Source organism: Lepidochelys kempii, chromosome 1 (genome assembly GCF_965140285.1).
Source record: "Lepidochelys kempii isolate rLepKem1 chromosome 1, rLepKem1.hap1, whole genome shotgun sequence".
Lineage (NCBI taxonomy): Eukaryota > Metazoa > Chordata > Testudines > Cheloniidae > Lepidochelys > Lepidochelys kempii.
Genome location: NC_136380.1, coordinates 3,894,115 through 3,909,633, shown reverse-complemented (window position 1 = coordinate 3,909,633; position 15,519 = coordinate 3,894,115). Strand labels below are relative to the sequence as shown.

At 47.4% G+C, this 15,519-nt stretch overlaps 1 protein-coding gene across 1 annotated transcript; it reads left to right on the top strand.

The window, feature by feature from the left end:
- The first annotated feature begins 14,341 nt into the window (after positions 1–14,341).
- Positions 14,342–15,280, top strand: LOC140915200 (olfactory receptor 52P1). Its single transcript, XM_073354807.1, has one exon. The coding sequence runs from the start codon at positions 14,342–14,344 to the stop codon at positions 15,278–15,280; it is 939 nt and encodes a 312-aa protein (XP_073210908.1).
- Positions 15,281–15,519: the final 239 nt, after the last annotated feature.

The following is a 15,519-nucleotide window of genomic DNA, read 5'->3' as shown; positions in this document are numbered from 1 at the left end:
CACCTATGGCATTTGCATGCCTCTGTTCTTTGGTTGATGTCTGGCTCCTATGCTTGGCCCAGCTGTGTAACTTCTCCCACTGCTGTGCCTGCTCATGCTGGATCAACTCAGCTAAGGGGGCTGGAATGGGGGGCAGGAGGCCAGGGCCCACTGTTAAATGTCGTTCTGTATTTCACTGGCTGGTGGCTGGTGGCAGACTACTCAGACGTCGGGTGGGGTCAGGGCGTAGCTGAGGAGGGACTCAGCAGGTTGTGGGCAAGGGGCATAGGGGAGGGGGAGTGGAGGGGAGTATGGACTCAGGGAGGAGAAGTTTGGGGGAGACCACAGAGGAGAGGGTGGAGGGGAGAAAGACATTGGGCTCACCGAGTGCCATGGTGGGAGGGGAGGAACAGGAGAGTGGAGGATAGGAGGGACACAGAGAGTGGCAGGGAGGGAGGTGGAGGAGTGGAAGGACTCAGTGAGTGGCAGACAGGGAGGTGGAAGAGTGGAACGACTTAGTGAGTGGCTGGGGAAGGAGGTGGAGGAGTGGAAGGACTTAGTGAGCATCAGGGAAGGAGGTGGAGGAGTGAAAGGACCCAGTGAGAGGCAGGGAGGGAGATGGAGGAATGGAAGTACTCAGTGAGGGACTGTGGAGAAGCGGGTGGAGGAGAGGAGAGTCAGTGATCTGGGAGGGCACATAGGAGGGGGTAGAGAAGAGGAGGAGGGAGTCGAGATTCAGTGAACACAATGGTGACTGGGGAAACAGGGGGGTGGAGGAGGGAGAGACTCAGCAAGTACTGGGCTTTGGGTTCCTCTTGAGGAAGGAGAGGAATGATTCAGTGAGAAGCAGCGGGGGCCTCGGTGGAGGGGTGGATCAGGGACAGGAAGAGATGGAGCATGTTTTGGGCCATGGGTTTCCATCTCTCAAAGGCAGTGGGTCGCAGCAGCACCACAGGGAAGTTTATCCTCCCCTGGCTTATTATACCAACTGCCTATGTAGTCCCTGGGCCACTTCCTACCACCTCCCAATGCATGTCCCAAGGTCTCTGTCTGGAGAAAGGTAGCATGAAGGGTGCTCATCCCATGGCACCTTCTGTTGGCTGCATGTAGTGAGGTCGTTCTCCCTTCCTCTTGGGCAACAACGGCCTCCTTCTGGGGTATCATAGAATATCAAGGTTGGAAGGTACCTCAAGAGGTCATCTAGTCCATCCCCCTGCTCAAAGCAGGACCAATCCACAACTAAATCATCCCAGCTATGGCTTTGTCAAGCCTGACCTTAAAAACTTCTAAGGAAGGGGATTCCACCACCTCCCTACGTAATGCATTCCAGCATTTCACCACCCTCCTAGTGAAAAAGTGTTTCCTAATAGCCAACCTAAACCTCCTCCATTGCAACTTGAGACCATTACTCCTCATTCTGTCATCTGCTACCACTGAGAACAGTCTAAATCCAACCTCTTTGGAACTCCCTTTCAGGTAGCTGAAAGCAGCTATCAATCCCCCCTCATTCTTCTCTTCTTTAGACTAAACAGTCCCAGTTCCCTTGGCCTCTCCTCATAAATCATGTGTTCCAGTCCCCTAATCATTTTTATTGCCCTCCACTGGATGCTTTCCAATTTTTTCACATCCTTTTTGTAGTGTGGGGCCCAAAATTGGACACAGTACTCCAGATGAGGTCTCACCAATGTCGAATAGAGGGGAATGATCACGTCCCTCGATCTGCTGGCAATGCCCCTGCTTATACAACCCAAAATGCCATTGGCCTTCTTGGCAACAAGGGCACACTGCTTAGACAAATTGCTTAGAGCAGGGCAGTCACAGCTCCAGGCTGGTGGTTTTCCTCCTCTAAGGCACACCAAACCAGCCAAACAGAGAGGACTTCTCTTTTACCCACTGGCTAAGCAGAAGTCAGACAAGCAATTCCCTTAGATACTCCAGTTTCCCAGTATCACCACCAGCACCATTCCTTATCGGGGGGAATGGTTAAGACAACCAATACCCCAGTAAAAGAAAAAAGGTTCTCCCGATCCCAAAGGACCAAGCCCCAGACCCAGGTCAATATACAAGTCAGATCTTTCCCAGAAATCACACTGTTCCCAATCCTTTAGAATCTAAAATCTAAAGGTTTATTCATAAAAAGAAAGAAATATAGATGAGATCTAAAATTGGTTAAATGGAATCAATTACATACAGTAATGGCAAAGTTCTTAGTTCAGGCTTGTAGTAGTGATGGAGTAAATTGCAGGCTCAAACCAAGTCTCTGGAGCACATCCACAGCTGGGATGGATCATTCAGTCCTTTGTTCAGAGCTTCAGTTTGTAGCCAGGTTCCTCCAGAAGAAAGAAGCAGGATTGAAGACAAGATGGAGGAGCTGCAGCTGCCCTTTATAGTCTCTTGTCATGTTGCTTGTGCTTTCTTTGTTCCAACCACAATCTGTCCAGCACATGGCATGGAAAAACCTTAGAGTTCTGTCCATAGGCCTGTCCCTGCATGCCTTGCTGAGTCCCAAGTTGTATCTGCCTTTTCTTCTCCCAGTGGGTCAGTTGTATAGTTGATGGTCCTTAATGGGGACAGGCTGGGCAGTGCTCATGTCAAATTGTCTGGGGTGTCACGCAGAAGCATAGCACAAGTTTGAACTACAGCCAGTATCGAGTCAATACTTATAACTTCAAATACAAAAATGATATATGTATACAGATAACATAATCATAACCAGAAAATTATAACTTTGTCTTAGATACCTTATTTGACCTCCTTTAAACAAGATTTGGTTCCACTACAGAACCTTGGTTGCAACAACAGTCTATACAGTCACAGTTCATGTCAATAACTTAACACCCTATTATCTCTGCGCTCTCCTCTGGTTTCCGCTCTGGTACCAGAGGTTGTCCTGGGAAGCAGGCTCAGTCTGCACTTGATGAAGGGAGGCGTGATTAGAACTAAATGGGATGATCACAGGGAGGTGATCACAGGGATGATCACAGGGAGGTGTTAGGAAGTGGCCCAGGGAGGGCCACCTTACATAGGCGGCGGGAATAATAGGCCAGAGGAGACTAAACCTCCCCTGTGGCACAGCTGCTGCCCCACCACCTCTGAGAGTGTGGACACCTGGGCCGTGGTGGCCCTGCCTGTTCCCCACCCTGAGGTCCCCTCCCGCTTTTCCCCCATAGCTCCTCAGCCTCTCTGCCTCTTTCTGTCCCTGCTGCACCCTCCGCTGAGCCCCCTGCCATGCCCTGCTTCTATCTGAGTCCCTCCTCTCCTCCTCCGAGAGGCCCCGGATGCCTGCCACTTGCTGAATCTCTTCCCTCCTCAGCCCCCTTTCCCCATGCCCCCTGCCCCTCCGCCCACCACTTGCTGAGTCCCTACTCTTCTCTAGGGACAGCAGTAGGAGCAGTCCCACAGCTGGGCCAGGCATAGGAGCCAGACAAGACATAACAAGACATTTCCATTTTCAGAGTACAGCGACCCGGCAGATGCAGTGTTCTGCTTTCTTTGCAGACAGTTTCCCGGTAGCTTGAGAGACCCTGCGTTCATCAAAAATGGTACACAAAACACACAAAATACACAAAAGATACACAAAAATCTGGAAATAAAGGAACGATGTCTAGGCTATGTCGATGACTCTGAGCGACAGGATGCTGGCACCGTCTATCACAACATTATGTAGCTCTTACAGGTATTGGGTATTCCAAACTTGCCAGTTGTAGCACAGTGTTATGATGGGGCCGCTGTCATGGCAGGTCATGTAAGTGGAGTACAGCAAAATATACTGCAAGATCACCCCATTGCTCTCTATATACATTGCATGGCTAGTGAATTGCATTTGCTTTGATCTGAGGCAGGCAGAGTTAACAGAATAGCTACTTGATTTTTTTAGTGAAACTGGAATTGTCTCGTTTAAATGACAGGAGATGGGCATGCAGATGGAGAAATGCATCTGCTGTAAAAAACTCCATGAGAGCACTTCTCAGTCGTTCGTTGGGACTGTCAGAGCCTCCCTACCGAAGGTTCATTGAAGCGTTCGGTTTCTTGGAGAACGTGCAGAAAATAGATTTTTGTGTGTGCTTGATGGCTTTTTACTATGTTCTTAGAATGAATCACATAGCACAGAAAGCTCAGCAGAAACAAGACATGACACTTTCTCAGGCCTGCAGTGTATGGCAGGGAACTGTCAAAGCGTTAGAGAGTATGTGAAGCAGCGCTAAGTGGGATGCTGTTTGGGAGGAAGCCCAAAAGTTCTGTGAGCTGCCTAATGTCCCTGTTACCCCTGGCACAGAGGAAGAGTCTGCTCACAAACAACCTGGGAAAAAAACAGCCTTCCTTGACTATCCAGATATTGCAAGCACATTTGGACAACGTATTTTCCCGCGTGGGACGCACTGTTAGGTGAATGGAATCACAGGTCTTCATCCCAGTCAATGGAAGTAGCTAAAAGTGTAAAGGATAGATAAATAAATCTAAGCCAAGGGTTTCAAAGTCCCGGGCCATAGGCCATCTGTGGCCAAACATCAACAAATTGACAGAACTGACGTGTTGCCAGGTGCCTGGCAAAAACACAAAACTCTCTGGCAGGCGAAGAATTGTATAAATTTGTATGACAGCTTTATTATTTCTAAGAAATTTGAAATAAAAATATAATATAAACATTTTCTTTTCTGAACACCATCTTCAGTGATATTATTGGCCCGTTGGGAGGATTTGAGGACTAGAGTTGGCCCTAAGGTAAATCGAGTTTGAGACCCCTGGTCTAAGCCTTGGCTCTTCCTCTCCTTTCTGGTGTTTCCGTCGTGCCAAATGATTCAATCAAGCCCGCAAGACTGAATTTGCCATCAGAATCTGAGCCTGTTATCGTTGAATCATTTCTTCACTCCTGGGGGGAGGATCTCAGGCTGAAGTTCTCCAGGGTCCATTTTCTGCTCTTCCCACTGCTCAAGGAGCCAAGAGAATTGTCTGGGAGTCCTGCCAACCCGAGAGTCTGCAGGGACTGTACAGGGGAATGATAAAGGTCGCTGTCCAGCACAGAGAGTGTCACATATTGGAGATTCATACACTGATTCTTGGGGCTCTGCATTTCTGTCGCCGTAAGGAGATTTCCTCTCTGTGCTGAGCAGGATTTTGGTGAGTTACCAGTTACTGCACTAAAGTTAGAACTAAGGGCTCAAGAAGAGTTCAAGGCTTCAAGTAAAAAAAAAAACATCTGGGCATGAATTCACCAGCACAGAAACTTGAACTGTTTAGTATTGTCAGAAACGCCAAAGGGTTGACCTGGTAAAACTGAAATTATAACTGTACTGGAAATAGTTTAGACAAATATTTGTTTTTAAGAGAAGTTCCTTGTGTCTGACTGTGTCCTTCTATCTGTTTCAGTAGCTTCCTTTTTTTGGTTTATGTGGATTTTCCTCTGGTTCACTCAAGTTTTCCAATTCAGCAATTTCAGTGCACCGTTAAGAAGTGCAGCCAAAGTCTCTGCAGTGGGTATTTGTGTTACCAGAAGGATGAAAACAAGAAAAGGCCACACATTAGCCAGATTCTGCTCTCACATTCTGCCTTCATTGGGTCACTCCAGATTGACACTGGCCTCCCTGAGAGAAATATCATGGCCAATGTGTTTTGAAATCCCCATCTTTCTTGCCCAGTCTCAGAACACCACATAAACTGCGGGTTTCCTTCAGACTCTTTCAGTGCCGTACAGAACAGTGCTCTCTGTTCCAGGACGGGAAGCCATGATTTTCACAGTTCGGACCCGAACCTGAAACACTAAGGGTGAAATCTTGGTCCCATTGAGTTCAGTGGCAGAACTCCCAACACAACCAGGAGTTCACTCTAAATCCACATGTAGGAACGTAAATAAATGGCTGATTTACACCAGCCATCAGCCTCCAGTGTCTTCAACTGGACTCGTCTTGTGGCCTCTGTGGACGGGTGAGCTTGGTCGGACCAAAGAAGAACTGACAGGATACTTGCTGAAGTCTGAATCTCACAGGCTTAGGGTTGAAAACAATCAGGAGAACAGGTTTTGTTTTGTTTTTTTGTGGGAGGAGAGAGGTCTGCTCTCTCTCTGCCCCTGCATCTCTGCTTCTGGAGAGGATGAGAAGCACCAAAAAGCAGTTAAAATAAAAGCATGTTTCTACGTTAGGGGAAACCAGGAGGTCCAGGAACACAGTGCGTGTGTGGACGTGCAGGGGGGAGGGAAGGGGATGTGCAGTATCCAAATCACAGTGACGTAGAGTCCTGAAATGGGGGAAAATTGGGAATGCACATTCTATCTAATGCACAGACCAAAGAGGCGCCATGAGGGTGGGGGTGTCTCAGACTGTAAGAGAGTGTGGACAACGTGGTAGCAGATTGTCTCTGACACCATTCCCCATCCAGACTGTCCTTCCTCCCGTGAGCAGCCCCACTAGAGCCTCAGGAAGGGGTATCTGCATTTCTAATGGGCTGCAATACGTTAAAGCTTTGTGTCATTTTGAGGAAGAGTTAGTCACATTGGCTCCTTTTAGTCTCCACGTCCTCTCTTCCTCCCACGGGTCCCTCCCTCTCTCCTTCCCTGCACAGGCTGAGCTGCTGCTGAGGTTCCCTTCACACCCAGAAAGGCAGTTCAGGCTGATTTCCCCCTTTTCCCCGGTGCAGGCAGACACTGAGTTTAACCTCGTCTGAGGAGATGTTTCTGTGAGCTGTCGCTGTGGGGTCTGGCCCCTGGTTTTGGTCCTAGGTGAGGGGTGTCACGGTGTGTCAGGTCTGGAAGTTGTGGGGGTGGGGGGCCTACATGGACAAGCAGGAAGTCCTGAGGGATCTGGGGGCAGGGAGTGGGATGTACATGGACAGATGGGCAGTGCTGGGAGTTGTGGGGGCGGGGAATGGGGTGTACATGGAGAGGTGGGCACTGGTGGGGCATATGGGGATGGGGAGTGGGGTGTACACAGAGAGATGGGGAGCCCTGGAGGTTGTGGTGTAGGGAGTGGGGTGTACATAGTGAAGCAGCAGTGCTGGGGGTTGTGAGGGCAGAGACCGGGGTGTGCACGGACAGGCAGGCAGCACTGCTGAAATTACATTTTTCATTGTGATTGGTGGTCAAAGGCCAGCGCTGGGACCTTTCCTGGCCCCGAGTGCAGGTGGGCGGCTCTCAGGGTCTCTTTCCTATGGCGAGCCAGAGAACTGCAGCCTGGGTGTCACAATCTTCACTCAGTGGGTTTCCAGTTGTTGTGGTTGAATGTTATTTATGTAACATCAGGCATTTCACCAGTGGAGAGAACCATTGATCCTAGCTCCTCAGCTGGTTCTATCTCCCAGCATATTCTCACCCCCTGTCTGTACTCTCCTTCCCCATCCCAGGCTACCCCAATTCCAACAGCACCCTGGTCACTGTGCTTAGATGTTGGGTTGTGTTTGTCTTCTCCCCATGTGGTGTTCCAGCTCTGCACAGACAGCTGGCACAGCAGACCTCGAGCGAACCGCCCAATGACTACAAGATCTGCTAAGGTACCAAGGTACCCGGCCAGGTTTATTGTCGAAAAATCATAGTACTAGTATCCCACAGGCTCTCCTGGACCACTAATACATGAATGCCCATAAGAATGGAGCAGGTCAATAAATGGCAGGACTTTACCTTCCCCTCTAGGCTAGACAAAGACACTCCCTCTGAGATACATCTGTGGACCCCGATACAAACAAGTTACATACTGCCAGTCTGACATACTCAGTTACTGCCCCCTGATGTGGCTCGTTATCACCCATCTCTTTGTACATGTTGGTTCGATCAAGACATTTTCATTATGTCTTGTCATCCTGACCTTATCTTTTAGGAGGGTCAGTGTGTTCCTGTTATTCTCGGGGAATGTTTATGTATCATCCTCGATATTCGGATGGTCTGGTACCACGTGATATCGGGATGTGTTTGCGTGAGTGCTCTGTGCCTAGCACTTCTACGGAACGTGGATTTCTGCAGTATCAGCCCCGTTCTTGCCAGATTTTGTGAGCAGGGCCTGCCTCATGCTCACAGCTTGTCTTGGCTTTTTATCAATAAAGCTTTGACTACTACTTTAGCCCAGGCCTCAGGCCTCACACCAGGCCTCTGAAAGAAGGGCTAATGTCTCAGGCTCCCTTCCTACTACTTCCCCCACTTTTTTTTCTTTTTCTGGGGAGGATGTTTACCCATCATCTCGGAAAAGCATAATGCATGGACTGAGGATGACCCACTGGGTTAAGCACTGTTATGTGGCCCCCTTATTTTCCATCCACACATTTATGCCCCATCTGTCCCTTTGTCTGCACATTCCATCATACATCCCATAGACAGATTTTATTTTCCAATTGTTTTTAGTCTCTCACACTGGATGTGGGAATGTTAGGCCCGGGACCATGACAGAGGAATGTAATTTTATGATTGAGCCTTGGGCGCACTTTTAGGTAATTAACGTGTATGGATAGTGGGGATACAGTGCATATATTTCTATGTTACATATGGGTGCGTATGCATCGTATGTATGCGTACATGTGACAGCACTTTGTATCCAAGCATAACAACCCTTTTCCAGTCTGCGTGGTGTAGTCTGGCTCTTGTGGTTACTGCAGATAGCAACACATTCCTCTTAGGGCAATTACAGTTACCACTTGTATTATTATGGTACTAGGCCGAGTGTTCTGAAATACTGGGATAGGCATAGTTGTAGTGTGTCCCACAGTGTTTTGTGTAGGAGAAGTGAAACAGAAACAGTAGTGACATTACAAATGTGGCCTGTATATAGATATATTTGTCTTGTAACTAGTTACTACCCAGTACTGTCCATTCATGTTATAGGTTACCCTTACTGCTGGTTGTTACCCGCTGGTAAACTTCACTGGGCAGGAAACAGGAGCGGCTAGCTTCTCTGGTCCATGGGTTGCATTGCTCTGTGATACACCAGTAGCTGAGATAGATCCATATGTTCCAAATGGATGCTATTTTCAGATAACCTACTGAATGGACTGTGACCAATTTATTAAATATTGCTGTGTTAGGATTCAGTGTTGGTACCCGGATATTGAAGACGATTGTTTTGAATAACATGTGCATTACTTAGGATGCCGTGTCAGTGACCCCAAAGTGTGACTGGTGCTACCAGGGAATTTGTTTACCCAATTTTAATTACCATGTAACTTAATTTTTTTACCAATTTGTTTTTTCCAAGCCTTCATGTTGTTTGCTGCCATTCCTTTCTTGATTTTTACCCGTGTGTTGGTTAAACAGTTTAGCAATGTTACGCACATTGTAAATGATGTACAGAAATAATACAGTTGTTTTAAATAGTCACCAAATTTAACTTAGCTGACAGTAGTCTCTAGCTGATCGCGAGTTTAATTGTGCATATATGGTAGGTTCTCTTCCTACTACAGTTGCCAGTGTCTTCTCCCTGAATTATAGACTATCAGGGTTGGAAGGGAACTCAGGAGATCATCTAGTCCAACCCCCTGCTCAAAGCAGGGCCAATCCCCAATTTTTGCTCCAGATCCCTCAATGGCCCCCTCACGGATTGAACTCACAATCCTGGTTTTAGCAGGACAATGCTCAAACAACTGAACTATCCCTCCCCCACCAATTTTTTTTCTAAGTGAGGATAAGGATTTGTATATATGCAGAGTTAGTGTGCAGGGTTTCAAACACCAGTACACCACAGCACACAGACAGTTAGTGTGCAGCATGTTAGAACACTGCAGATTTACACCTCAGCTTGCTGTGCACTAATTCACCATACAGACAATCATAGAATATCAGGGTTGGAAGGGACCTCGGGAGGTCATCTAGTCCAACCCCCTGCTCAAAGCAGGACCAATCCCCAACGAAATGAAAAAATCATCCATGCAGTGTGTCACGGCTCCCTCACCCTTGTGAAATACACAGCTTGTGTAACTTTTTCAAGGCACCACAGACACATGAGGATGTCTCCCCAGAGGGCTACATTTACCACGGTCATGAACAGAACAAATGCCTACAGTAAGCTCAGGCACGAGTTTGTAGGCAAAATGCCTCCAGCTGACTCCTAGGGACATGTTCATCGACCATTGTGGTCTCCTCGTCTGACTTTCTGTAGAGCAGCGTTTTTCAAAGTTCGGGTCATGACTGCGTACTAGGTTGTGGCATGTAAGGCACTGGGTCACTGTCATCAGCACCGCTGACCAGGACGTTAAAAGTCCCATCGGTGGTGCTGCCCAGCTAAGGCAGGCTAGTGCCTACCTGCTCCAACGCCACGCTGCACCCTGGAAGTGCCCAGCAGTGGGGCCGGTTTCTTGACAGGAGGCCACGGGGCTCCGCATGCTGCCCCCCGTCCCGAGCACCGGTTCCACACTCCCATTGGCCGGTACCCCACCAATGGGAGCTCAGGGGGGTGCTGCTTGCACGTCTCCACCTAGGAGCTGGACCTGACGCTGGCTGCTTCAGGAGCAGCATGGTCCGCGGTGCCAGGACAGGCAGGAATCCGACCTCTGCACCCCGGCTGCGCTGCTGACCAGAAGCTACCGGAGCTAAGGCCATGCCCCAATCCTCTGCCCCAGCCCTGAGTCCCCCCAACCCAGAACCCCTTCCTGCACCCCAAAGCCCTCATCCCCAGACCCAACCTGGAGCCTGCACACCCTGCCCAGTGTCCTGACCCCCTCCTGCACCGCAACCCCCAGCCCCAGCCCAGAGCCCCCTCCCTCACTCCAAACCCCTCATCCCTAGCTCTGTTGGGTCGTGGGCATCAACAATTTTCTTCAACTGCGTCCCCAGAAATTTTTCTGAAAACCACTGCTGTGGAGCACACACCAGAGAATTTCCCTGAAATAATTCCTGGAGCAGAGCTTTTAGAGAAACATCTCATCTAGATTTAAAAATTCTCAGTGATTGAAAATCTGCCATGACCCTTGGTTAATTGTTCCAATGGTTATTACTTTCACCATTTAAAAAATGTACACCTATTTCCAGTCAAAATTTGTTTAACTTCAACTTCCAGCCATTGTAACATGCAAAACCTCTGTAGGCCAGACTGAAAAGCCTATAATTAACTAGTTGTGTTGTTCCCCACGTTGGGCCAAAAGAAATCTGACAAGGTTCAACAAGGACAAAGGTTCAACAAGGTTCTTAGGAAAGAAGAATCCTGTGCACCGCTCCAGAGTAGGGACTGAGTTGCTAGGCTAGGGAGGTGGTGGAATCTCTTTCCTTAGAGGTTTTTAAGGTCAGGCTTGACAAAGCCCTGGCTGGGAGGATTTAGTTGAGGATTAGGTCCTGCTTTGAGCAGGGGGTTGGACTAGATGACCTCCTGAGGTCCCTTCCAACCCTGAAATTCTATGATTCTATTATTCATGTAGGTACTTAGGGACTGTTATCAAGTCACCCCATAACCATCTTCGTTAAATCAAATAGATTGAGCTCCTTGAGTCTATTACTTTATGGGAAGTTTTGTAATCTTTTAATAGTTCTTGTCACTCTTCTCTGAACCCTCTTCAATGTATCAACATCCATCTTTCATCATGGACAACAGAACTGGACACAGGATTCCAGCAGCAGTCCCACCAGTGCTAAATTAGATGTAAAACAATTTCTTCACCTCTCCTTGAGATTCGTCTGGTTATCATCCAAGGGTTTCTTTAGCTATTTTGGACACAGGATCACACTGAGAGCTCATGTTTAGCTAACTGTATTAGAAGACATGTTGTTTGCTTTGACCCAGCTTATCAACCAGTCGAGATTGCTCTGAATCAGTGACCTGCCCTCTTCATTATTTACGATCCCCCAATTTTGTGTCACCTGTAAACTTTATCAATATTCAGGCATGAGAAGGGAAAGAGGCTGAGTTGCTGACACATGTCTGTGCTGACACATGTCAGTAACAACTGTCACTTATTGTGATGGGATCCCCAGGGTGCAGCCTGGGACTGTGGGACCGCTGTGCCCGCTTAACTGTGCAGCTTGGGCTGTCTCTTACAGTGATTTGCTAGTGACAAGCAGCAACCCCTACAGGTGCAGTTATCACTCAGCACAACGGCATGTGGAGCCCCACACCCAGCTAAACTTCCTGAATGCACCCAGACCCACTTATGAATCACACAAGGAAAGGCACCAACCAAATTCCCCCAGCTCCCAGCACTGTACCTCAGGAATATACCGTCTTGCACTGCTCAAGTCGAACAGTGCAAGTTTATTATTTGGTTCACCACTTCATCAATGGAAAGTGAATACACCAGCCATTGTAAACCCAAGCAGATTCACCAAACCCTTCAGGCAAACTCACTGGTCAAGAGAAACAGAAAAACAAGTGTATTGACTACAAAAGATAGATTTTAAGTGATATTAAGTGATAGGCAAAAAGCCAGAGTTGTTACCAAAAGAAAAGAAAATATAAGCATGGAGTCTAAACTTTCCTCCCTACTAGATTGGGCATCAAATATATTAAGCATTTTTTCTCATCCCACTGGATGTTGCAGTTCATAGTCCATAGGTATCACCCTTGAAACGAGGGCCAGTCTCCTCTGTGGAGTCTTCAGTCTTCTGAGCATCCTTGTTGATTGCAACACAGGTCAGGGGGGAGAAGAGAAAAGGCCAAGCGTAGGACCACTGTGTTATGTTTTATATCCTTAATCCACGTGCTTAGAAAACACAAGTCCAGGCATGTCTCGGGGCATTGCTGAGTCACCAGACAAGGTTGAGCAATTCCTTTAGTGTGGCCTTGTGCAAGCAAGTCATTGCATTGTAGCTGCCTTGCTGGACAATGGCTGTTCATGGTTGTTCGACACCCACCCGAGCGTTGTTGACTTTTTCTTGCTGTTGTCTCTGGGAAGCTGCTGATTCCCAACTTACAGCATGATTTAGTGACAATCATACAACACAATCTCACAATTTCAGGTACACTAATGATATCCATATATAGGTAGAACAATGACTTTCAGCAGATCATAACTTTTCCCCTGATGCCTCTCATGGCATGCTTTATATGCAACATCACAATTATATATAAATGAGGAATATGGGGGTTATGGGGCACTCCCCTGATGCATAGAGTATCACAGATGTCTCGGACAAAGCTGGATGACTGCAAGAAAGTGTCTTGCCAAAAGAAACAAGAGAAGTAACAGAGGTACAGACCTGTAGGCCTAAATACCAAGACCTCTGTGCCCTTCATGACCATTCTGTTCAGCACAAAATCATATCTCACCATGATAATATGTGCTTTCCTGGGGAAAAGTTGGCTCCTTTCCAACATGGGAATTACATTGCAGATCAGTCCTATGGTCCATCTAGTCCAGTGTCCTCTCTCTGACAGTGGCAGCCCCAGATGCTATGGAAGAAGGTGTAAGAAACCCAGCAGTGGGTGGATGGGGGGATGACCTAACAACTACAAATTGATTTGTGCCCTGAAACTCATGGACAGATAGGCTTTCCAAAATATTTATTTAGCTGTAACTATTATAACTGGATAGTCTTACTGTCCATAAAAATGTCCAAACCATTCTTGATTCTTCCTTAGCTCAGGGCCGTAACTACCTCTTGTGCCCATGAGCTCCGCTGTGTAATTAAGCATTGAGTGAAGAAAGCACTCTTTTGATCAGTTTTGAACTTGCCCAGTTTCAATGTAATTGAATGTCCTCTTGATCTTGTGTTAGAGATCTTTAGAGTAGATCCATCTACTCTTTACCAGTCATATTTTATAGACTTTTCTCAAATCCCCTCGTATTCATCTCCTTTCTAAAGTAACAATCCCAGTCTTTTCAAACTATCTGCATATGAGAGTTTCTCCAAGCCCTTGATCATTCTCATTGTCCTTCCCTGAACCCCTCTAATTCTGCAATATCCTGTGTGAAAAGGGTGCTCAGTATTACACAGAGGAATCCAGAGGAGGGTGAAACATTGACTGACTGATCTCATGGCATTGTATTTACTGTATGATTCCCCATCACACTTCTCCTGGATCCCAAAGTTTTGCTTAGTTTCTGTCAATGCTTGCACTGTGAGCAAAGTTTCACAGAGCGGTGTACTGTGATGCCCACATCCCCCTCCTGAGTTCACACAATTAAATTTGAACCTTTTAAGACAATTGAAAAGTTGAAGTTTTTCACTCAGTGGGCATCCACATTGCAGTTATTGACATCGAAGTTCATCTGCCATCATGCTGCCCATTCACCTGGCTTGGTTAGCTCCGTCTGAAAACTTCTCTGGACTTGACTCTGACCTAATAATGTGGTGCCATGTGTAAATGTTGCCACCTCACTGCTCACCCCCTTTTCTAGATTGTTAATAACTATAAAATATTTATTGTACTATTTGTTATAAAGTGTGTAACCCCCCTTGCTGTGCTTCTGTCCTTTCACAGGAACCTTGAACATTTCTCAACCAGATTGATGTGTCCACCACCCCATGGCATCTTTCAACCTCACCCCCTCTGATGCTTCAACATTCATCCTAATGGGCATCCCTGGCCTGGAAACTGCCCACATCATGATTTCCATCCCTTTCTCTACGTTCTACATTATTGGGCTGTTGGGAAATTTCACAGTTCTGTTTGTTGTAGGCAAAGAACAGACCCTGCACAAGCCGATGTACCTGCTGCTCTGTATGCTGGCGCTCACAGACATCAGCAGGTCGACCTCCACTGTGCCTAAGGCACTGTGTATATTTTGGTTCAATTTGAAATACATCACTGTGAATGGCTGCCTCACCCAGATGTTCTTCCATCATGTTTTTTCTCTTATGCACTCATCCATCCTTGTGACAATGGCCTTTGATCGCTACGTTGCCATATGTAACCCTCTGAGATATGCCAACATCCTCACCAACGCACGAATAGCTAAGCTAGGGCTAGTGGGTTTGACACGAGCTGTTCTCTTCATTCTGCCCCTGCCCTTGCTCCTGAGCAGGCAGCCATTCTGTGCCAACCACGTTATCCCCCACACGTACTGCGAGCACATAGCTGTGGTGAAGATGTCATGTGGGGACATTACATTCAACGGGACATGGAACTTTGTGTTAGTGTTTGTAATCATCGGGTTAGACCTGCCGCTGATTGCCCTGTCCTATGGTCTGATCATCAGGGCTGTCTTCAGAATCTCCTCCAAGGAAGCCCACCAGAAAGCCTTCAACACCTGCACTACCCACACCTGGGTAATTCTGACCTCTTATACTCCCCCCCTCTTCTCAAACCTGACACATCAGTTCGGTCAGGGCATCGCTCCCCATGTTCACATCATCTTGGCCAACCTCTATTTCCTCATTCCCCCCATGCTCAACCCTATCATTTATGGAGTCAAAAACAAGGAGCTTTCTGACAAAGTTGTTAAATACTTCCACAGAATGTGATTGCCAGGGGGCATTGACTTTAATCCTGTGTGACAAGATTGGGAAAGGAGATCTCCTCATTAATTAAGGGTGCTCTGTCCCAGTTTGGCTGAGCTCAGCATTGTGGAAGTTCATAGTCTGAGAAGTTCCTCACACCTAACATCTTATCACTCCATCACCATGCACAGCTCTCTCTGTTGCTGAGTTCCCTCTCTCTGACCGTCACCTGAACTCTTTCAATGTCACCCATTAGCCAGCAA

Excerpts from the sequence above, each read along its gene's own strand:
- LOC140915200 (XM_073354807.1), top strand. The coding sequence starts at position 14,342 with ATGGCATCTTTCAACCTCACCCCCTCTGATGCTTCAACATTCATCCTA.